Source organism: Culex pipiens, chromosome 3 (assembly GCF_016801865.2).
Source record: "Culex pipiens pallens isolate TS chromosome 3, TS_CPP_V2, whole genome shotgun sequence".
Classification (NCBI taxonomy): domain Eukaryota; kingdom Metazoa; phylum Arthropoda; class Insecta; order Diptera; family Culicidae; genus Culex; species Culex pipiens.
Window position 1 is genome coordinate 148700272 of NC_068939.1, and position 21575 is coordinate 148721846.

The 21575-nt window shown below is 35.4% G+C and overlaps 1 protein-coding gene across 1 annotated transcript; it reads left to right on the top strand.

Moving 5' to 3' along the window:
- Positions 1-1855: 1855 nt before the first annotated feature.
- LOC120432203 (circadian clock-controlled protein daywake) lies at positions 1856-20808 on the top strand. The gene is made up of 6 exons (XM_039597361.2): positions 1856-2299; positions 12194-12306; positions 19636-19766; positions 19829-19962; positions 20023-20172; positions 20232-20808. The coding sequence occupies exons 1-6, from the start codon at positions 2239-2241 to the stop codon at positions 20381-20383; spliced, it is 741 nt and encodes a 246-aa protein (XP_039453295.1). The 5' UTR covers positions 1856-2238; the 3' UTR covers positions 20384-20808.
- Positions 20809-21575: the final 767 nt, after the last annotated feature.

Sequence of the window (21575 nt, forward strand, 5' to 3'; positions counted from 1 at the left end):
GTTTAAAAAAAAAATGCTTACTTCTCTAATTCGATCTTGCAGTGGCTATCACTCAAAAATGGAGAACTTAAAAAAAGTTACTAGGTATATGTTGACAAATCTGATTTTACATAAGAAGTTGATATAAAATAGTAATTAAAAATTATTTCTGGAATTATGATTTTTGCCAAAATTTTGTACTACATATTTCAAAAACAGAAGTCAGCGCTAATGGTCCGCAAAATAATTAAATACGAATTTTGAAATTAAATTATGAAAACAATATCTAATCTACAGATTTACGAATATTTATATACCATTTTGTTTGGGAGGAATTCTCTACGAAATCGGTCTTTTTTTAATTATAATTTTGTGTTTTTTAATCTGCCGGAAACTTTTTTGGTGCTTTTGGTATGCCCAAAGAATTCATTTTGCATCATTAGTTTGTCCATATAATTTTGCATACAAATTTGGCAGCTGTGTATATAAAAATGATATATGAAAATTAAAAAATCTGTGTCTTTTGAAGGATTTTTTTGATCATTTGTGTGTCAAAAAAGCAAAATAAAGAGAATTTTCTCAGCTCTTCAAAAATATTTTTTTTCATAAATGGGCAAACATGGACATTTATTTAAAAAAATGAATAACTGCGACCATTTTCAAAAAAGTTACTTTAAAAATGGCTATAACTTGAAAACGGTGTACTTTATCAAAATTTCTCTAAAGTACTTCTTGATAACAAATTCCATTTTACATCGAAGGATGAAGTTGAAGTTTTTTCGACCAACATTTCGATTTTTTGAAAAAAATCAGTATTGATTCATAAATTCATAACTCGGTCAAAGATTTTTTGCACATTCTGGTAATTTCTAAAAAGTTGGCATTCGATGTCCACAAGTAAAAATAAAAAAATAAAGTTTTTTTGCAAATAAAGTTTTAGTGGCAAAAAGTTAAATGAAAAATCACAAAAAAAAAATTAACATGTATAATTTTTTTAGTGTAGTCCTTATCTATATCTACAATTTCGCCCATGACACCAAATCGATCAAAAAATACCTTCAAAAGATACAGATTTTGGTATGGACAGCTGCCAAATTTGCATGGAAATTTATATGGACAAACTAATGATGCAAAATGGCTTCTTTAAGCATACCAAAGGCGCCAAAAAAGTTTCAGCCAGATTGAAAATTACAAAAAAAAATAATGGCCGAAATCTTAGCGAATTGCTCATGGATAGATGTCAACAATGTAAGGTGAATTGTACGGCCAACTATTGGCAATGATGTGAAAAAGGTTGTTTGGTTACATGGGGTGCCCTTTGAAAGCTTGAGTAAAAAAATAAAAATAAAAAAACAATTTGAATTTTATGAAATTGGCCGAATTTGTGGAGAATTGAATCCCTTAAATAAAATTTACTAATATCAAGTCACTTATTTTTTTGCTACATGTATGCATGTTTTGAAATCTTTTTTATGGATAAATAAACATGCTTTGCACTGGATTTCAACTTGAACAGAGAAAGTGAAATTGAAATATGTACTTCTTTGTTCAAACTGCATATTGAATGACCCACATTGATTGCATTGAAAAACAGTCCAATAATAGCCTAGCCCAGCCGAAGAAAAGTTGTCATCATTGTTACTCATCATATTAAATTTATTTCCGACAAAAACAAAATAGCGACAAAGGCAACACAGGCCGCAAGATCCTTCAACGCAACATGCAACAAAACAAAAAATCAAGCCGACGCTACATCGCACCACCGCACGTTCTTCACGATCGTCGTCGCGTTCTCTGCTCGGCTGTAGCACCGCAAAAGGCAGCAGCTCAGCCTGCCCGAATGATAAAAATTCATTAAAAGAGCCCGCTCAACACTAGCCGCTACCAGACGTTGCAACGAGCTGGTGCCAAGCGGACATCCTCACCCCATTCAAACTCAAACTCTTCCGTGTCAGTGTGTGCGTGTGTGTTGCTGCGTAACGGATCAATAGAAGTGCGTTTGTGTTCTCCAGACCGGAAGGACTCAATCAGTCGACGTCGGGCGAGAAGATTGCGCTCAGTGAGAGTAAAAGTGACAAGTGTGTTGGTCGTATCGAGGTTACAGGAACAAAATCAGTTCGTTAACATACCTCGAACTGTGTGCTTGTGCGTCGATCGTTGCAATTTAGCCGAATTAACGCCAATAAAGTGCGGTGCGTGCGTGGAGTGCTAAATTTAGGGTGAATTTGAAAAGCAGAAAAACAAACAAATCCCGCCAAAATGATGGGGAAGTCGATTGTTTGCGCGGTGGCGCTGCTAGTGACGATGGCTGCGGCTCAAGGTGAGTGGAAACATGAGTTTTATATATATATTTTTTAATATTGTCATTTCCGGATTGTTTCGGAAATTATTAATTTGAATGAATTGTATGTATATTGTGATTATAAAGTTGATTTATCTTTAATATTTTTCCTTTTGATAATTTAGCAATTGATTTTGAGCTCGTACTTCGATATGCATAGAATAACATAAAATAAATTAATCTACCTTCAACTGCAAATGTCTTGTTTTGGTCAGTATTAAAGGTGTACCCTTACCCATACCCCTACCTTGTACACAACAATTAAGGAAGTTGTTGTCTCTTATTCCAAAATTGTTGAACTCACGGACCCAATCCTGTAAAAATGGATAATACAATTTTTGTTGTAAATCCTTTTGGTAATAGTAGCTCAGGTGATGAATAAACAGCTGTATCGATAGTTCCCATAATTGTAAAGACAAAAAAAAAGTGTAACAAATATCTGGATGCTTTAGACGCTGATTGGTGTGCACCTTTGAAATTAAAAGTTTTTTGAAGCACTTTCAATATTTTTGTATCCTTTGAACTACATTATATCTTATGATATTTGCAATGCCACTGAAACATTGGGCATTTTGAAATTGTGTTTTCGTAACTGAGTCATTCTCCGCCAACTTAAACAGCAGTTGCTCCGACCCCTCTTCGATTTGCGTGAAACTTTGCTCTGAAGGGTTATTTTGGTTCCTGATACCGAATCCGGGGTTTGTTTTTTCGATATTTTGTGACGGTGGGGCGGTACGACCCAAGTACGACCCCTTTCATTTTTTTGGTTTTTTACTAAGATACGTTTTCAGTGATTTATAGCTCGTAACCGTGAAGCGATTGAAATTTAGTGTCAAAGGGACTTTTGTGTAAAATTAGACGCACGATTTGATGGCGTACTCAAAATTCCGAAAAAAAAACTTATTTTTCATAAAAAAAGTTAAAAAATTGTTTTAAAATAGTTGCCATTTCCCGTTACTCAACTGTCAAAAATCGTGAGACATGTCATTTTATGGGAAATTTAATGTACTTTTCGAATCTGTAATAACCCAGAAGGATCATTCTTTCATTTAGAACAAAAATTTTCATTTTAAAATTACGTGTTTTTCTAACTTTGCAGGGTTACATTTTAGTTTGTAACAATGTTCTACAAAGTTGTAGAGCAGACAAAAACAATTTTTTTGATATGTTGGCATAAGGGGTTTGCATGTATTCTTCACGGGTTATCAGAAATTTACAAAAAGAAAAATTGAAAAAGTTATTATTTTGACCATTTTTGACCAGTTTTTCGAATTTTTATCCCCAAAAACTCAATCGTGTGCTTTTGAAAGTATTTTTTCGAAATGTTCAGCTAATTTTGCATAAGAATGACCCCTTGGACGATTTGGAATGTTTGCGGTGATGATAAAATTGCACATCGGAGTTTCTTTGGTGGAATGTGATTTTAACTTTCCAATATAATATAATTTATTTATCATTATCTTTTTCTTATTTTTTTAATGTTGACTGTTTCGGTTGATTTTATTCCAAGTGGTTGGTTCAAAGTATCTATAATTAATTTTACAATGTTAAATGGCTCTAAAAACCAGTAGGCAATTTTTTTTCAAAAAACTAACTTAATCTACCTATGTGGTTGGAGCCTTCCTCACTTATTACCAACAATGGCTGATATGATGGAATTGTACAAAAATTTCATCTATTTTTAAGATCCGGAATAAAAAAGTACATAAATATCACTTAAGTGGCCATATCTCGAGACAGGGTTGCCAGATCTTCAATGTTTTGGACTCGTTGGAAAAGTCTTTTGATAACCCAACCAACGATGGGTTGGATGGTAGATCCAAACATAGTTTACATACATTTAAGTGAGATCCAGCATCCAAAAAGTACATCAATATCACTTAAGTGGATATATCTCGAGACAGGGTTGCCAGATCTTCAATGTTTTGGACTCATGGGAAAGGTCCTTTGATAACCTAACCAACGATGGGTCGGATGGTGGATTCGGACATAGTTTACATACATTTAAGTGAGATCCGGCATCCAAAAAGTACATCAATATCACTTAAGTGGGCATATCTCGAGACAGGGTTGCCAGATCTTCAATGTTTTGAACTCGTTGGAAAGGTCTTTTGATAACCTAACCAACGATGGGTCGGATGATGGACCTGGACATAGTTTACATACATTTAAGTGAGATCCGGCTTCCAAAAAGTACATAAATATCACTTAAGTGGGCATATCTCGAGACAGGGTTGCCAGATCTTCAATGTTTTATGCTCGTTGGAAAGATCTTCTGATAACCTAACCAACGATGGGTTGGATGGTGGATCCGGACATCGTTTTCATACATTTAAGTGAGATCCGGCATCCAAAAAGAACATAAATATCACTTAAGTGGTCATATCTCGAGACAGGGTCGCCAGATCTTCAATGTTTTAGGCTCGTTGGAAAGGTCTTCTGATAACCTAACCAACGATAGTTTACATACATTTAAGTGAGATCCGGATATATGTGAAAACACATTTGTATACATAACTTTTGAACTACTTATCGAAACTTCAATCTGTATAAAACTCGATCTATGGGACCCTAAACCAAGTCGAATGCAACAGGTTCGGGTCAAATCGGTTCAGCTAGTGCCGAGAAACATGAGCTAGTTTGTTGGTCACATACATACATACACACAGACATTTGTTCAGTTTTCGATTCTGAGTCGATATGTATACATGAAGGTGGGTCTACGACGTTTTTATGCAAAGTTCATTTTTAGAGCAGGATTATAGCCTTACCTCAGTGAGGAAGGCAAAATCTAAAAAAATATTCAATTTTTTGTGAAATTTTGGTGTACAGTTTACATCGTCTTTTTTCGTCGGAGCTTGAATTTTTTGAAGACTACTGTTTGCAAAACAACTGTTCTTTTGTAAAATTCAATTTTAGACCTTTTTTTTTGTTTAAACCCTGTCTTTACCTCTCTCAACACTTAGGTTATATTTGCAACTGCCTCATAAACTTAAAAAAAAAAAATTAAAAAATATTCGAAGAAAGGTACAACATATAAACAGTAACGACACACAATTTTGAAAGATTTTTTTGTCAAGGAGCACGTCTATTTCACAAATGTCTTTTTTTTTGTTCAGGAGGTCATTTTGAGCTACACAAACTTTACCTCGTTTGTTTTTTTTCTTTCGTTTTAAGTATTTTTTTATTCTTTTATATTGTTTTGTATTTGTTTCATATTTTACAATTACCAGTCAAATTTGTTGTTTATTTGTAAATTTTTAGATTTTATGATTGTTTTTTTTTCAAATTTAAACACAACCATTAGCTTTGAAGTCGCACTGAATATGTGTCAGGTAAAATAATCAACTCAAGATGTTTTTGAACTTCAATGCTTTTTGATGATTTAAAACAAACTTAAAACATTTGATAATTTGATTTTTTTTTGTGTTTTCTCCAATAAAAAATCAATCCTTGAAAAAATAGTTAAGTTACTTATTTTATGAATAATGTCGAGTTGAAAATTTTACATGGGTTTATACTAAATTTTAAAAATATTCAAAAAAATTCAAGATATTTAATAAAATAGTACAGTAATCCAATGAAGCAGTTTAATCTTAAAAAATGAAAAAAATAGTTTTTTGAGTTGCTAGTTTTTGAACGGGTGAAGGAAAGAGAGAATGCGTAACGTAATTTTCGAATGATCCTACTTTGTTTACATTTAAAAAGTAGGAGGTTGTTCAAACACAAGCTTGACCTTTTTTCTTACGGGTTAATCAAAAACAAAAAATATGTTTTGCAAGATTCGATCGGTTTAAAGGGGTTTTCACTTTTTTACGGGTGAACGACTTATCGAGCTATGTAATGTGAGCAGTTCCAGTCAACCAGGTGGAATAAATTGTTTAAGACCTGTTTAGAAAAAAGATGACATCGACTGCAACCAGAGCTTCTTGAAATACCAATTACCAATTCTGATGTTAGGCGCAAAATGTTCAAAATGTTATTCAAATAAAAATCTGAATGATTTTTTTGCTTTGTAGATGTTGGTCGATTTTGAATTTAATTTGATGTAATATGATTTGTTTTTAATGAAGGCAAACAATTCCTCAAAACTGATTGATTAATGAAAGTTCCACTAATCTTGATTTTAACATTGATCAGTGCATTGAACCATAACTAAACTACAGATATACACCTGCAATCATCATAATTGCTATCCGGCCAGCCGGATCTGCATTGTCATGGCATTGTCATTTAGAAATGAACATACAGTTCTTCATATTCAGCTGTCATTAGGTCCAACCATGTCAAGGTGCCACACTCTAGCCCAAAGAACAATGTCGTTGTTTCATCTAATTGGCCGTTTCAAGTTCTTTTTTTTGTCAGATTTTTTTCTGTAACGTACGCAAACATTTAGCACCACATATTCGTGGGTAATTTGCATCTTTAAACAATTTTTGTTCGACAGTAGTGAATGAGGCACGCGCAAGGGTGTCCAAACTATGCGTAACCATGCAAATCTTGAAAAGCTCGGTACTCCAACAGAGGGTGCGATTATTTAAGGAGTTTTCTTTTGCCGCACGATATTAGCATATCTGCACCATCGAAGTCAACAAACCGCACAACGAGGTTGCGCAAGAATTTGCAACTTGGTGGTTTCCTGCATATCTAATTGGTTTGTGGATGTTGAAGAACGGAGTTGAACACGGCGGTGGACTTGTACTGTTTACAGTCTATAAGTTGGATTTTGCCAATTGGCGGAGCAGCAACGTCGCCAACGACCATGCGTTTGTGGTCAGATACGAAACCGGAATCCAAGGTAGACGAGATTTCGGTTCTTTGCGGGGTTGGCCGGGTCAAACACTAATGGTATTGGGCTTGCATCTAAAAAGTGGTCGTCCATCGCCAGTCCGGTTGGGTGCAAGCTGCAGGTTGCTTTCCCAAAGTCGTTTTGAAATGTTCTTTTAAAAATACTTCAATCGTAATCAAATTCAGATCGTTACAATTAGCATGTCTTCAAAATTCCATTGAATCAATAACAAAAACAATGTTATTATCACGGCTCATTGAAAACGACTGCGCCTTAAAAAGGAAGCGATAATTGCACTGGTTCAACTTTTTCGGAATCACTTCCTCGTCCAAATGGCACAATTTTCTTGCTCTCTGGCGGATTCCACACTCTGGTACTGGAGGCACGCAACCGCTTTAAATCGGTTCTGATACGATTCGACCTTCGCCGGGAATAGATTTCCTCTGCCATTCACTGCCCGATTTGGTAAGTTATGGAACTCAATTGAGTAACGTGGTGTTTAACTGGGAAGTTGTTTTTTTTTTGTTTTAAACCATTCAAATCGCGACATCAATTGCTTTGTTGAATGTTTTAGTTTTTGATTCTTGATTTTTCGTCATTAATCATTTTGGAAACTGATTTCATCAGGATTTTTCAAAACTGATTTACATTTTTTTAATTTGTTAGTTAGATAAAAAAACCTTTATTAAATCTTTGTTTATTGACAGTAGGTAACATTATCTCAGGATTTCCGGATACCTATTTATTTAATTTTCCGGTACAGTCCAGACTCGATTATCCGAAGCCTCGATCAGCTGAAGTTTAGATTATCTGAAGTTTAGATTATCCGAAGTTTGATTATTCGAAGGTTTGTATGGGACTTCGGATAATCGAATCACAAAGAATTATTTTTTTTCCATTTTTTTTATTTTCTCTTTTTAAACATTAAATTCTAGTTCTTCGACCCCATTTCAGTCAAATTTTAGTTGTTGATTGTCTTCAGCATACCAAATACATTTTCTCAGTACTTAAGCACCACCATTTTGGACGCCATCTTGGAATTGAATGTTCTATATCACTTTAGAGCAGGGGTGCCCAACCTTTTGGCCCTGCGGGCCAGATCTGATTTTTCTGAAGCAGTGGCGGGCCTGAATTAATATTTGATAAAGGATGATTTTTTTTAACTGGAATGTTGTGTTTTGATCTATTTGATAAAAGTTGAAAAAGTTGATTGATTGAGTTGATTGAGTCTTTTTAAAGCAAATACATAAAAGAACTAGTATTGCAAATATGATTCATATATCTTGATTTTAAAAATGAAAAACAAACAACATTCAAAAATTTGTTTATTTGACTTATTTTAATTTTTGCTTGTTTAAAATTGTAAAGATATTGTTTTTGACGATTGCAATTAAATACTTTCATATATTTTTTTTATAAAAAAAAACATTACCATTTCAAATATCATTGCAAGTTTTTGAAGTTTTTGATACATTTTTAAATATTTTAATAATATTTCTAGCGATCTATTTTCAGTATGAATAATTTGATTTTTAAGCTTTTAAAAAAAACTTTATCACTGAAAAGTTGTTTTGGAAAAATACATAAGTTTTGCTTACCTATTTATTAAAAAAAAGAAAATAAAAAAAAACTTCAAATTGAAGTAAACACAGTCAAAACTGAAAGGAATAACATTTAGTTTTTTTTGTAAATTTTAAGATAACAATAGAAGTTTTTTCATAAATTTATCAATTTTACGAAATGGACATTTCTGTTTTCCTGAACAATTTTTTCAGTTAAATAATATCAATATAAAAATTATAAGAATTAAATTCAAACATGAAGAATATTCTAGCAATATGTTAAAACTTGATCTGAAGCTTATTTTTTTAATTCAGATAATAATTTAATTTATTTAATACTTCATGAACAGCCTTAAGGGCCGGTCATAGAAATATTTCAGAAAGCCGTCGCGGGCCGGATGAAATGGCTTGCGACTCACTGTTGGTTTACTTATGAAAAAAAAAACCTTTCCAATGAAACATAATGTTCCAAGATCTGGCAACCCTGTCTCGAGATGTAGTCAGTTAAGTGATATTTATGTACAATTGTGCTCCAGTATTTTACTTCAAATTTTAATTTCTTGAAAAGTAGGTATTAAACAAATTGAAGTTATTCTTCTTGCAGAAACCTATTTGAAGTATTTTTTTTGGTAAAAAAAAACGTATAAAATCTAAATTTTGTTTAAAGTTTATTTTTATTAAGCTAGAACACACGGAGAAAAAAGAGTTCCCAAAATCGTGAACAAGCGTTCATGAAAATGAAAAACACGAACAATGTGTTCAAATCCCATGGTACGATTTTGAAAAACGATCACGATTTTGGAAACTCTTTTTTCTTCGTGCAGGACGGGAAAATGGACGCTCTACATCCGACCCATCGTTGGTCAGGTAATTTAAAGACCTTCCAAACGAATCTAAAATTTTCATGATCTGCCAACCCAGTCTCTAGTTATGATCACTGCAGCTTTATTTATGTACTTTTTTTACTTTTATTCCGGATCTAAAAAAAGATGAAATTTGTGTCCAAACCCATCATACCACGCGTTGTTAGTAAAAAGTGAGGAAGGCATCAACCACATGGCTGGATTTAGTTAGTTTTTCCATCAGTTTTCTGTTCTGTTCTTGTATTTTGTCCAGTTATCATGGGCTTCAAAGGAGAGGAGAGCATTTTGGGCATTTTTCTGTTTATTACATTATTTCTCTGATTTTTTGGCTTTCTTTAATATTTTTTTGTTTGAAGTTGTTACGTTCAGTTTTTTTCGAAAAGAACTTGGAATAACCTCTAGTCTCTAATCAGTATCTTACTTAGATGTATTTTTTCTCGTTTTTTAATTAAAAATATATATCCTTTCACAAAGAAAAATCAGTTTCCAATTTTACGAATAAGTGTTCATGATATTCAGAGCTACCAAAATCGCACCATGAAATTTGAACAATTTGTTCGTGGTTACGAACTTCAGAAATGCTAGTGAAACCCAACAAATGAAAATTTGTTCTTGGTCCTTTTTAATGTTACATACACTCCAAAAGTATATATGTAATTAAAATTTGCGAAAATGCAATGATCTTGAAAATTACTGCATTTCAGGTAGTAGATACATATTTTTTTTGTGCAATCTGAATTTTTGTAACTGTCTTCAAATTTCAATACAGCATTAATAAAAAAATAAAATTTCTTAGCATTAAAAATAAATGTAGGTTAAAACGTTACACTTCTTGCGGAAAATTTCCAACTTAAAATATATATCCTTTCACAAAGAAAAATCAGTTTCCAATTTTACGAATAAGTGTTCATGATATTCAGAGCTACCAAAATCGCACCATGAAATTTGAACAATTTGTTCGTGGTTACGAACTTCAGAAATGCTAGTGAAACCCAACAAATGAAAATTTGTTCTTGGTCCTTTTTAATGTTACATACACTCCAAAAGTATATATGTAATTAAAATTTGCGAAAATGCAATGATCTTGAAAATTACTGCATTTCAGGTAGTAGATACATATTTTTTTTGTGCAATCTGAATTTTTGTAACTGTCTTCAAATTTCAATACAGCATTAATAAAAAAATAAAATTTCTTAGCATTAAAAATAAATGTAGGTTAAAACGTTACACTTCTTGCGGAAAATTTCCAAGTTTCCGCACGACTGTCAGCCAGTCAACCGGCACAACAAGCTTCTATGTCAATTGCTCAGTAAGTCAGTCGTACGATATCGTGTTTTCCCTCAAAGCACGCAAACCGCCAGGGCCAGCTCAGTCTGAACGGGTCAGATGGGTCAGTAGCTCAGCTCGACGTTCTCTCTCTAGCTCTTTAGATTTTCTCTAATATTCAATTGTAATGCGTTACCTGCGTCAGCTGTTCAAAGGTGGTGGTTGTCTAGCTGGAATCAGCCTATTTCCCAGCATTGTTTTCTAATTGAAACTTGGGGTATGCAGATTTTTGCGATCTATAATCGGTGACTAGTTCGGAGCTAATTTTCCACAAATTGTTGTCTGTGAGAATTGAGTGTTCCGGAACGATTTGTTCTTACAATCGCTGATTATCTCACCTGCGGCGGTAATTTTTTTTGGGTTGATTAGGTAATAACGATGAGGATGTGAACCTGTTGAGTGTGTAGTTCACCGACTAGGGATCACGTTGAAATACTGTTGTAGACGGATGGATGCTAATGAGGTGTTGGTGATTTGTTTAGGGTAAATGGTAGTAGGAATCACCCAAGTTCTAGGGGATCTCCCAGAAAAATTACACCCCTTACAATTGTAATCAGTAGATAATTCGATTAGAATACTGAAATGATCACCGTCTCAAAGCTCTAAAGTGACAACGTAAATCACCTCGTCAAAGGTCAACATGAAACCAAGCACACTCCGTAATGAATCCTAACCTCGATTCATTAAACCCCCTGTGGACCATCATGTAACCAGATTACAGCGAAACTGCTTTGTCAGTCATTAGAACCGTGTAAGATCAGTAGCGCGTTGATTGACGTTAATGTCTTCACTTTTAAGCAAAAGTCACCCCGCCACACGTGCTGTACGTGCTTTATAAAGGCAGAACCGGATTCCGGTGCGGCGACCATTTTTCACAAGATAACAAGTTCCGATTATGTCCAGCTGATCGCGCCCGGCCAACGGAACTCTCTGTCTCCTAAACGAGCGGCAATTCGCCAAATACTTGGAGGCGATTATGGAATCATTTGCTGTGGGCAAACAAGCAAAGCCGATGGACTTGAAGATGGCTTTGAGATTGATTTGGTGACATTCTAAAGCCGTTGGATTTTGAAATGTTGACACTGCAAACGATCGGCAGGGTGGATCCAAATGTTTACCATCGGCATCTTCTACTTTGTTGTACTCTTTGAAGGCTACCGGAGTGCAATGACAATACGGGTTGAAGGATGTGTTGTCGTTGCTCTTCATCGGCTCTCTCTCAACCTAGCTTTAGGTTAAGCCAGATGAGCTGACCTTGTTTGTACTTGTACTGTAAGATTGCAGCCATGTTGTTGTGATAAACTATTTTTTTTTTCTCCTTCTTCCATTGCAGTCCCAGAATACATCAAGCAGTGCAAGCGGTCCGATCCGGAACTGGAGACGTGTCTGAAGAACTCGCTGCACCACCTGAAGCCGTACCTGGCGAAGGGCATTCCGGAAATTAAGGTTTGTAGCTGAGCTTAAACATGCATAACAGGGTTCAAATTCAAAGACAACTATGTTTTCGGAAAAAAATGTCATTAATATTTATTATTATTGGTCATTCAAATTAAGTTCAAATGCAATTTCAGTAAGTTTTTTCTAATTTTTTTCTTACTTTTGGTAATCTCTTAGTCATAAGCAATAATCGTTCCAAAATGGATTGAGATTTAACACACAGTTGAAAGGAACTTCAAAACTCTGTTATGTACTGCGAATGAACTAATTGTAACATGATTATTCACTAATAAAACCGAATTGAAAAATTGAAAAATTAAGTTCAAAAAACATGAAAAACAAAATTAACTGAAATTTGAATAAAAGTTTGATTTAAAAATCAATTGGAGCAAATATTTACGAATGTGGCCGACTTCAAAACCCTCTACAACCCGACTCCGCCTCTAGGCAGGCTTCGATCTAAAAATTCGCCAAAGATCTATTTTTCTATGCACATTTTTTTCTATTTTAAAAGTTTTGATCTCAAAAAAGCATAGGGAAAAAGAAATCTTAGAATTTAAGAAATGGTTGGAAGTGTGACTTGTTATATGTGACTTTGCCAATGGTTTTAAGAATGTCTTAATAACATTTTCTCTATGTTATGTGAAAATATTTTTTTTTTCATTTAAATGAAGTAAAAATATGAAAAAACTAGATAGGGTAAAGGAGGTAGTAGAGTAAGACAAATATTTTCAGAAACCAACATAAACTAAACTAGATAAAAACAAATTAAAAAAACTAACTTAATCCTATGTGGCTGATGCCTTCCTCACTTTTTACCAAAAATGGGTATATGGGTGGCTTCATCATTTTTTTAGATCCAGAAAAAAAACACAATGTATAACTTATGTGGTCATAACTCGAGACAGGGTCGCCAGATCTTCAATTTTTTGGACTCTTGGGAAAGGCCTTTCAATTACCTAACCAACGATGGGTCGGATGATGGATCCGGACATAGTTTACATACATTGAAGTGAGATCCGGCTTCAAAAAAGTACATAAATTTCACTTAAGTGGTCATAACCCGAGACAGGGTTGCCAGATCTTCAATGTCTTGGACTCATTGGAAAGGCCTTTCAATTACCTAATCAACGATGGGTCGGATGATGGATCCAGACATAGTTTACATACATTTAAGTGAGATCCGACATCAAAAAAGTACAAATATATCACTTAAGTGGTCAGAACTCGAGACAGGGTTCCCAGATCTTCAATGTTTTGAACTCGTTGGAAAGGTCTTCTGATAACCTAACCAACGATGGATTGGATGGTGGATCCGGACATAGTTTACATACATTTAAGTGAGATCCGGCTTCAAAAAAGTACATAAATGTCACTTAAGTGGCCATATCTCGAGACAGGGTTGCCAGATCTTTAATATTTTGGACTCGTTGGAAAGGTCTTTTGATAACCTAACCAACGATGGGTTGGATGGTGGATCCGGACATAGTTTACATACATTTAAGTGAGATCCGGCTTCAAAAAAGTACATAAATATCACTTAAGTGGACATATCTCGAGACAGAGTTGCCAGATTTTCAATGTTTTAGGCTCGTTGAAAAGGCCTCCTGATAACCTAACCATCGATGGGTTGGATGATGGACCCGGGCATAGTTTACATACATTTAAGTGAGATCCGGATATATGTGAAAACACATTTTTATACATAACTTTTGAACTACTTATCGAAACTTCAATCTGTATAAAACTCGATCTATGGGACCCTAAACCAAGTCGACTGCAACAGGTTCGGGTCAAATCGGTTCAGCCAGTGCCGAGAAACGTGAGCTAGTTTGTTGGTCACATACATACATACACACACACATACACACACACATACACACACACATACACACACACATACACACAGACATTTGTTCAGTTTTCGATTCTGAGTCGATATGTATACATGAAGGTGGGTCTACGACGTTTTTATACAAAGTTCATTTTTAGAGCAGGATTATAGGCTTACCTCAGTGAGGAAGGCAAAACTTAAAATGAAGCAAGAAAAATATAAACCAAGAGAATTTAAGTTTTTCGTAAAACAAAAGATGCTTGAAATGGCCTCCTGAAAACGGGACAAATAAATTAAAATATTTGTCTTTAACTTTAACTCATTTTGTCAAATGTACTGCTTGATAGGTAATACCATATTAGGTTTTTTAAGTAACGAAAATTTTGGATTTTTTTAAAGCAATTTTGGTATTTTAGATATCAGAAAAAACGGATTTTGAAGGTTCAACGTTCACTTTTACTATGAAAAATTGCAATGTTTAGTTTATAAAGTAAAACATACTGATTTTATGTGTTTGTCAATCGAATATTTTAACTTTTTCGATTTATTGTTTTTTTTGTTGAAAACCATATGAGTCTTTGCAACTAGTCTAATGCAAATTTCAGTTTCAAAAAAAAAAACATACAATGTAAGTGAAAATAGTAACCTTCGATTTTTGCTGTGAAAAATCAGTTGCCCTAATTATTTAGTTTGCCCAAACAAGTCTACAAACAATTTTGGTAAAAATCCATACAAAACTTTTTCCAAATTGAGTTTTTTTAAAAGATTTTTTTGCTAAACTTTTTTACACCAAAAATGATGTCAATTTGTATTTGCAAATGGAAAGTATCTTTCATTTTATACTTGATTTTTTTTTTCAATTATGGCATCTTTTAGTTTCATTTTGAGGAATAATCATCAATGTATAGATTTTGTTTTAAAAGTGCACATTCTGAATGTATTTTCCTACAAAATATGATAAAATTTATTCTAAATTCGTCTATGAAACAATGAAGATTGAACTTTCTTTTCCTGAGATACAGCCACTCAAATATTAAAAAAAAAACTAACTTAATCCACCTATGTGGTTGTTGCCTTCCTCACTTTTTACCAACATTTGGTGATATGATGGGTTTGGACACAAATTCTATCTATCTTCTATCACTTTTGCCGTTTTCCGCTATTAAATCAACATTTTCAGATGTATCAACAATAGAGAGTTGCTTGCTCACTTTAATTTGAGCTATTTGTAACTTTGGAACAGTCAAAAACACTTTATGAAAGCTGTAATTCATGATCAAAGTGCTGATAGGTCGATAATAGAAATAGGCTGAGAAAGGGTATAGTTCCCCTATATACAAAATTTCGACGGTCTTGTTCGAACGCGAATCAATTGAACACGGAACGTCCGATCGAGGTGCTCTTTGTTGCGTTGGGTTCGTATGGTAAGTTCGTGAGTGTCAACAAGTTACAACCGATTCCGGAAAATTTGCAGATTGTATGGGAAAGGTTAAAATTAAGTTTTGATCACAGGAGGCTGATTAAGCAAAAAAGTCAATAACGTCAACAAACGAAAAAAGGCAGAACGAACTTTGTCAGGTAAGGCTTGTTTCTCAATAAAAAAAATACAAAAATGTCACTTAAGCGGTCATAACTTGAGACTGAGCGTTGTCAGATCTTCAATGTTTTGGACTCATTAGAAAGGTCTTTTGATTACCTAATCAACGATCGGTCGGAAGATGGATCCGGACATAGTTTAAATGCATTTAAGTGAGATCCGGCACCAAAAAAATACATAAATATCACTTAAGTGGTCATAACTTGAGACAGGGTTGTCAGATCTTCAATGTATTGGACTCATTGGAAAGGTCTTTCGATTACCTACCCAACGATGGGTTGGATGATGGATCCGGACATTGTTTATATACATTTAAGTGAGGTCCGGCATCAAAAAAGTACATAAATATCACTTAAGTGGTAATAACTTGAGACAGGGCTGCCAGATCTTCAATGTTTTGGACTCATTGGAAAGGTCTTTTGATGACCTATTCAACGATGGGTTGGATAATGGATCCAGACATAGTTTACATACATTTAAGTGAGATCCGGCATCAAAAAAGCACATAAATATCACTTAAGTGGTCATAACTTAAGACAGGATTGCCAAATCTTCAATGTATTGAACTCATTAGAAAGGTCTTTCGATTACCTATCCAACGATGGGTTGGATGATGGATCCGGACATAGTTTACATACATTTAAGTGAGATCCGGCTTCAAAAAAGTACATAAATACCACTTAAGTGGTAATAACTCGAGACAGGGTTGCCAGATCTCCAATGTTTTGGACTCATTGGAAAGGTCTTTTGATTACCTATCCAACGATAGGTTGGATGATGGATCCGGACATTGTTTACATACATTTAAGTGAGATCTGGCATCAAAAAAGCACATAAATATCACTTAAGTGGTCATAACTTAAGACAGGATTGCCAAATCTTCAATGTATTGAACTCATTGGAAAGGTCTTTTGATAACCTAACCAACGATGGGTCGAGTGAGTGGTCTGGATATAGTTTACATGCATTTATGTGAGGTCCGATTCGCAACTCTGACACTTTGTTATACGTAACTTTTGAACTACTTATCGGATCTTCAAAAAATTCAATAGTGCAGTATGGGGCACCAATCCGGATCGAATGCAACTTATTTGACTCAAATCGGATCAGCCAGTGCCGAGAAAACTTGGCAAGAATTTTGAGCACTAAGGGGAATACGCACACACATACACACACACACACACAGACATTTGTTCAGTTTTCGATTCTGAGTCGATAGCTATACATGAATATAGGTCTACGAGCTGTTTTTCAAAAGTTCATTTTTCGAGCAGGATTATAGCCTTACCTCAGTGAGGAAGGCAAAACAATAACATTGTTTAAAACTGAACTCAACTTTCACCTGCTGATATTTATGAAACTAATGTAATATTAAAAAGTATTTTTTTGATAATTTCTCACGCACATTTCAAAATGGCGAAAAATTCAACAAAATTACCGAATTTTTTTTTGGTATAATTGATTTAAATGAGATTTTTGATTGAGTTGCGTATTTCATAAAGAATTTTTTTTGCCGTTTTCGTTATTTTCCTGTTATTGCGCGCGGTGCGTCGGAAAATCCAGCTTTTATTTTCATGAAATCGTATCTCGGAATATTGAAAACATAACTTCGCCATTTTTGATATAATATGTAAAATTTTCCGATGAATCTGATAAATATATTTTTAGACATAGGCTGTTTGGTCTCGAGACCTTCAAAAGAGCATTTTTTCCTTTTCAAGTGTCAGGCTAGATATTTGAAACTTTTAACCATTTTTCCTAAAACGCCTGTCTAATACCCTTTCGTTTGCGCTCAAGACAGCTAAAATCGGTTGAAATGGTGCAGAGTTATGATTTTTTGAAAAATGTGTTTTTTTTGCAAAAATCGATGAAAATTGTAATATTTTGGACCACCCTAACACGGCGTTGGTCACCCCAAAGACCAAACCAAAAAATACGGGTCGAATTATTTCGGCCAAGGAACCCCTCGAAAAATTTGGAGTCCGATCGGACTTTTTTTTTCGAATCATTCTGTTTTCGTGGGGAATTGTTGTATATTTATAATTGCTTTTGCAGAAAAACGACAAAATCTATTATGATTTTTTTTTCTTTAACACAAGAAAAATAGATTAAATATTCCAATTTTGTAAAGAATTTTGCTGCCGAAGTTTTGTTTTTTTTCGTAAATCGGTGATTTTTAGTACACCGATTTTTCAACAGTTTTAATTTAGTCGACAGTTCAAAAATCAATGAAATTTGTGGTTTTAGATATCGTATTCAGGGGTGACATTGGGTCTGGGGTAAAACACAGCAGGAATATATATTCCAGATTTTTGACCCAATCTCACCCCCAGACCTTTTGTCACCCCTGATGACGTTAGTAAAAAAAATGTTACCTCTGAACTACCAAACTTTTTTTTAACAGTCTCGATGCCCTTCCCAATGTCGTTCCGCCTGATAGTTTTAATGATTAGTCATCTCATCAAACCCGTCCCTAACGGAGCCTAAACCGGCTTAACGCCACGTGCGACACAGTTTTACCGATTTAGGATAAATCTCCTTATAGAGGCCCCATCTATGGGCTGACATTTATCTTTTTTTTTGCGCGCATCTCAACGACTTGGAACCACCAAGGTCACGGCCAACAGACCCGCCCCGTTGGACCGGGTGGCCAACAAAACCACTTTTCTCAGGCACAAGGCCAGGCCAACCGGCTTAGCGAGATGGAATGTTTTTGTTATTGTTTGGCTTTGGCGCTTCGCGTTCGCCGGGGTTTGTTGAGTAGTGTTTGATGAGGGTTCATTGAGAAAAGGGGTTGTTTCTGAATTAAAGTTTGAGCTATGAAGTTGCTTGGCAAATTAATAAGCTTTTTTTCTACATTTTAAGACATTCTACAAACTTGTTCAAGACATTGGTTATGGTCTCAAAGAGAAGCGAAAAAAAGCCAGGCTAATCAGTCACTATACAATGCAGCCACGGTCTTGTACATGGTCATCCAGTTCAAGTCTTCGAGAGAGAAGAAAACCGGACTGCAAACTCTCGGATGCTGCCTCGGAGGCCAGGGTAGAGAGGTGTTAATGAGTTGGCCAAAAACCGCGCTGAAGTTCAATGTCAATGTCACGTTTGTTGAGAGTCGAACCGGTGTTCATGGCACGGCCATACTCGGTGTATTGGTTTTGGACAAGCCGGCTCTTCACTTCACTCGTTTTTCGGGGCTACCACCCGCAGACTAATTGACTCACTAGTCCAATCACAAAACCGGCCGGTTGCAAGCGCTACGTTGAGCATAGTAATGAGAGGATAATTGAACTACACAGGTTGCCGACTGATCTTGTATGTTGTGAGTAAGGTTGCCAGATAGTTTGAAAATTCCCGTAAGGGAAAAATAATATAATTGAAACCCTTTCCAGTCCAAAGCTCAATTTGTTTCAAGATTGGACCGTAATTGTAATTATGTTGAAGAAAAAAAATCTACAACTTACTCGGTTCATGGTTATCCTTAATATAAAATAATCGAAAATGCAAAAAATAAAACAATTTAACAAAAATTAGACAAATAATTATTATTTTACAAAATTGTACAATTTCTTCCAAACTAGCAACACTTCCCTTATTGACCCAACCGTTTAAGCACTGGTAATTCCCCACACAGCAGTTAACGGTGGTCACGTAATTTGTACCTTCTGCAACCGCCAACACCGTCATGCGTTAGCAGTGGTCAGCTAATTTTCGAATTAGCTTCCGCAAACGCTCGAACCCGTTAATTGAACAGCTTAATCCGCCAAGGTCACCCGCGCCAGTATCGCACGCGGAATTGTTTTGGAATTTCCGTACCGTTTGAAACTGTGATATTTTTTGTAACCTCACACGAGAAATTAGTTTGACGGTGTTAATAAAGCGCGACTTCCGTTTTCTCACTCAATTCCAGCTGCCGTCCGTTGAACCTTTCATCATGGACACGCTGTCGCTGCAGCTGACCGGAGGACCCCAAGGATACAGGATCAACCTGAAGAACATGGAGGTGTTTGGAGCTAGCAACTTCACCGTCAAGGCACTCAAGTAAGGCACTTCTAGTACGGGGTTATTGAATTGAACGATACTCAAGCTTTCCTGTACTTTAGGTTGAGCGAAGGCAGCAAGCCGTTCGAGGCCAGATTGACCATCCCCAAGCTGCTGATCCACGCCAAGTACACTTCCAGCGGTGTTCTGATCATCATCCCTGCCAGCGGAGCCGGTGACTTCGATGCCGTCTTCGGTACGAAGAGTCATTGCCGTAGAAAGACTTCCATTTAATGGTTCTTCATTTCCATTCTAGACGGAGTGACTGCCGACGTCAAGGGTCGCGTCTCGTTCAACGAGAAGCCAACTGGAACGCACATGCGCGTGGAAACGCTGGACCTGAACCTGGCCATCAAGAAGCCCCGACTGAGCGTGTCCAAGATCTTCAACAACAACCGAATCCTGAGTACGGAATCCAATCTTAAAAAACAACCAACACTCTAACGCACCCCTCTTCAATTCCAGCTGAAGCCACCAACCTCTTCCTGAAGGAGAACGGCAACGAGGTGCTGCGCGCGCTCCAGCCCCAGCTGCAGAAGAAGCTCTCGGCGGAATTCTCCGGCATTGCCAACCAGCTGCTGGAGAACGTTCCCCTGCAGTACTTCATCGAGGACTAAGCCATCCTTGCAGCATTCCTTGTTCCAAAATATGGTCTTGCCGATTTTCCAGTATTTCCAACCCTGCGATCGTTGATCGAGAGCGAAAGCATTCCTTTTCAACACCCATGAAATCATCAACATGTACTACTCATTGGAGCAAGTTAAGAGTGAAAAGAAAACAAAATCCTAATCTTTTTTAGTTTCTAAACGCTATTGATACCTTATTTGTAAGTTGGAAGCGTTGAGTGGAGTTATTTGTACGTTTAAGGGACCAGTAAGCGAATGGTAATATCTGTGATTAAATGTTGATTGTGTAGAACACAGCATAACGAGTGTTTGCAGGCAGCGTCAGCAAGCGATCATGTTTTTTTTGTATTTGTGAATGTACAAACACGTAGGTTGTAAGGTGAGACGTTACAAATAAAGAGTCGTTTACGCTGTAACCGGGTGTTGAGTTTTGATGTGATCATATCCGAAAATCTTAATTTAGGCCAGATCTGATTTTTCTGTAACAGTGGCGGGCCGGAACATGCATTTGATAAAAGTAGAAAATGCAAAATTATTTTCATGAAATCATTTTAAAATAAACAAATAAAAAACTAGCGTTGCAAATAAGACTCATTTATGTCGACTATAAGAAAGAAAAACATAGAAAACCTTCAAAAATGTGTTTTTTTGATTTATTTATATTTTGGTATGTTTTGTTTAAAGTTGTATTGCTATTGTTTTGTCGATTGCAATTGAATACAATGGTCGTAGCTAGTTTTTTAAAGTTTTATTTCCTCAACACATTAATGTATAAAAAAATCAATGAGGCATCATTAAATTTATTACAGTGAACTCTCTCGTTGTCGATATTGAAGGGACCGTCGAGAGCGGGAGTTATAAAATTATAGAATGAAAAATCGAAGCAATCTTTTTGAAGGGACTCAAAAATTTATTGACAGCTGGAGCAATATTGATATCGAGAAGATCGACAGCCAGAGAGTCTGTAAAACTAAATTTGGATATAAATCTTTTTTACAAAAAAAAAAAACATTTTTTGTGTATCTTACAAATTATTATAAAATGATCTTAAACGCACACAAAATTTAAAATTATTATTCATGTAACTTCGTTATTCTTCGAATTTCTTCAAACTATTGAAAATTATTTGAAAAATATTTTTTTGTTATTTTCTTGACTCATTTGAGATATTTTTTAATATTCC

What these genes read in the sequence shown, in the direction of transcription:
- LOC120432203 (XM_039597361.2), top strand. Translation starts at nt 2,239, where the DNA reads ATGATGGGGAAGTCGATTGTTTGCGCGGTGGCGCTGCTAGTGACGATG. An exon ending in GACGATGGCTGCGGCTCAAG is followed by an intron (nt 2,300 to 12,193) that starts GTGAGTGGAAAC and finishes CTTCCATTGCAG; the next exon opens with TCCCAGAATACATCAAGCAG. An exon ending in TGACTTCGATGCCGTCTTCG is followed by an intron (nt 19,963 to 20,022) that starts GTACGAAGAGTC and finishes TTTCCATTCTAG; the next exon opens with ACGGAGTGACTGCCGACGTC.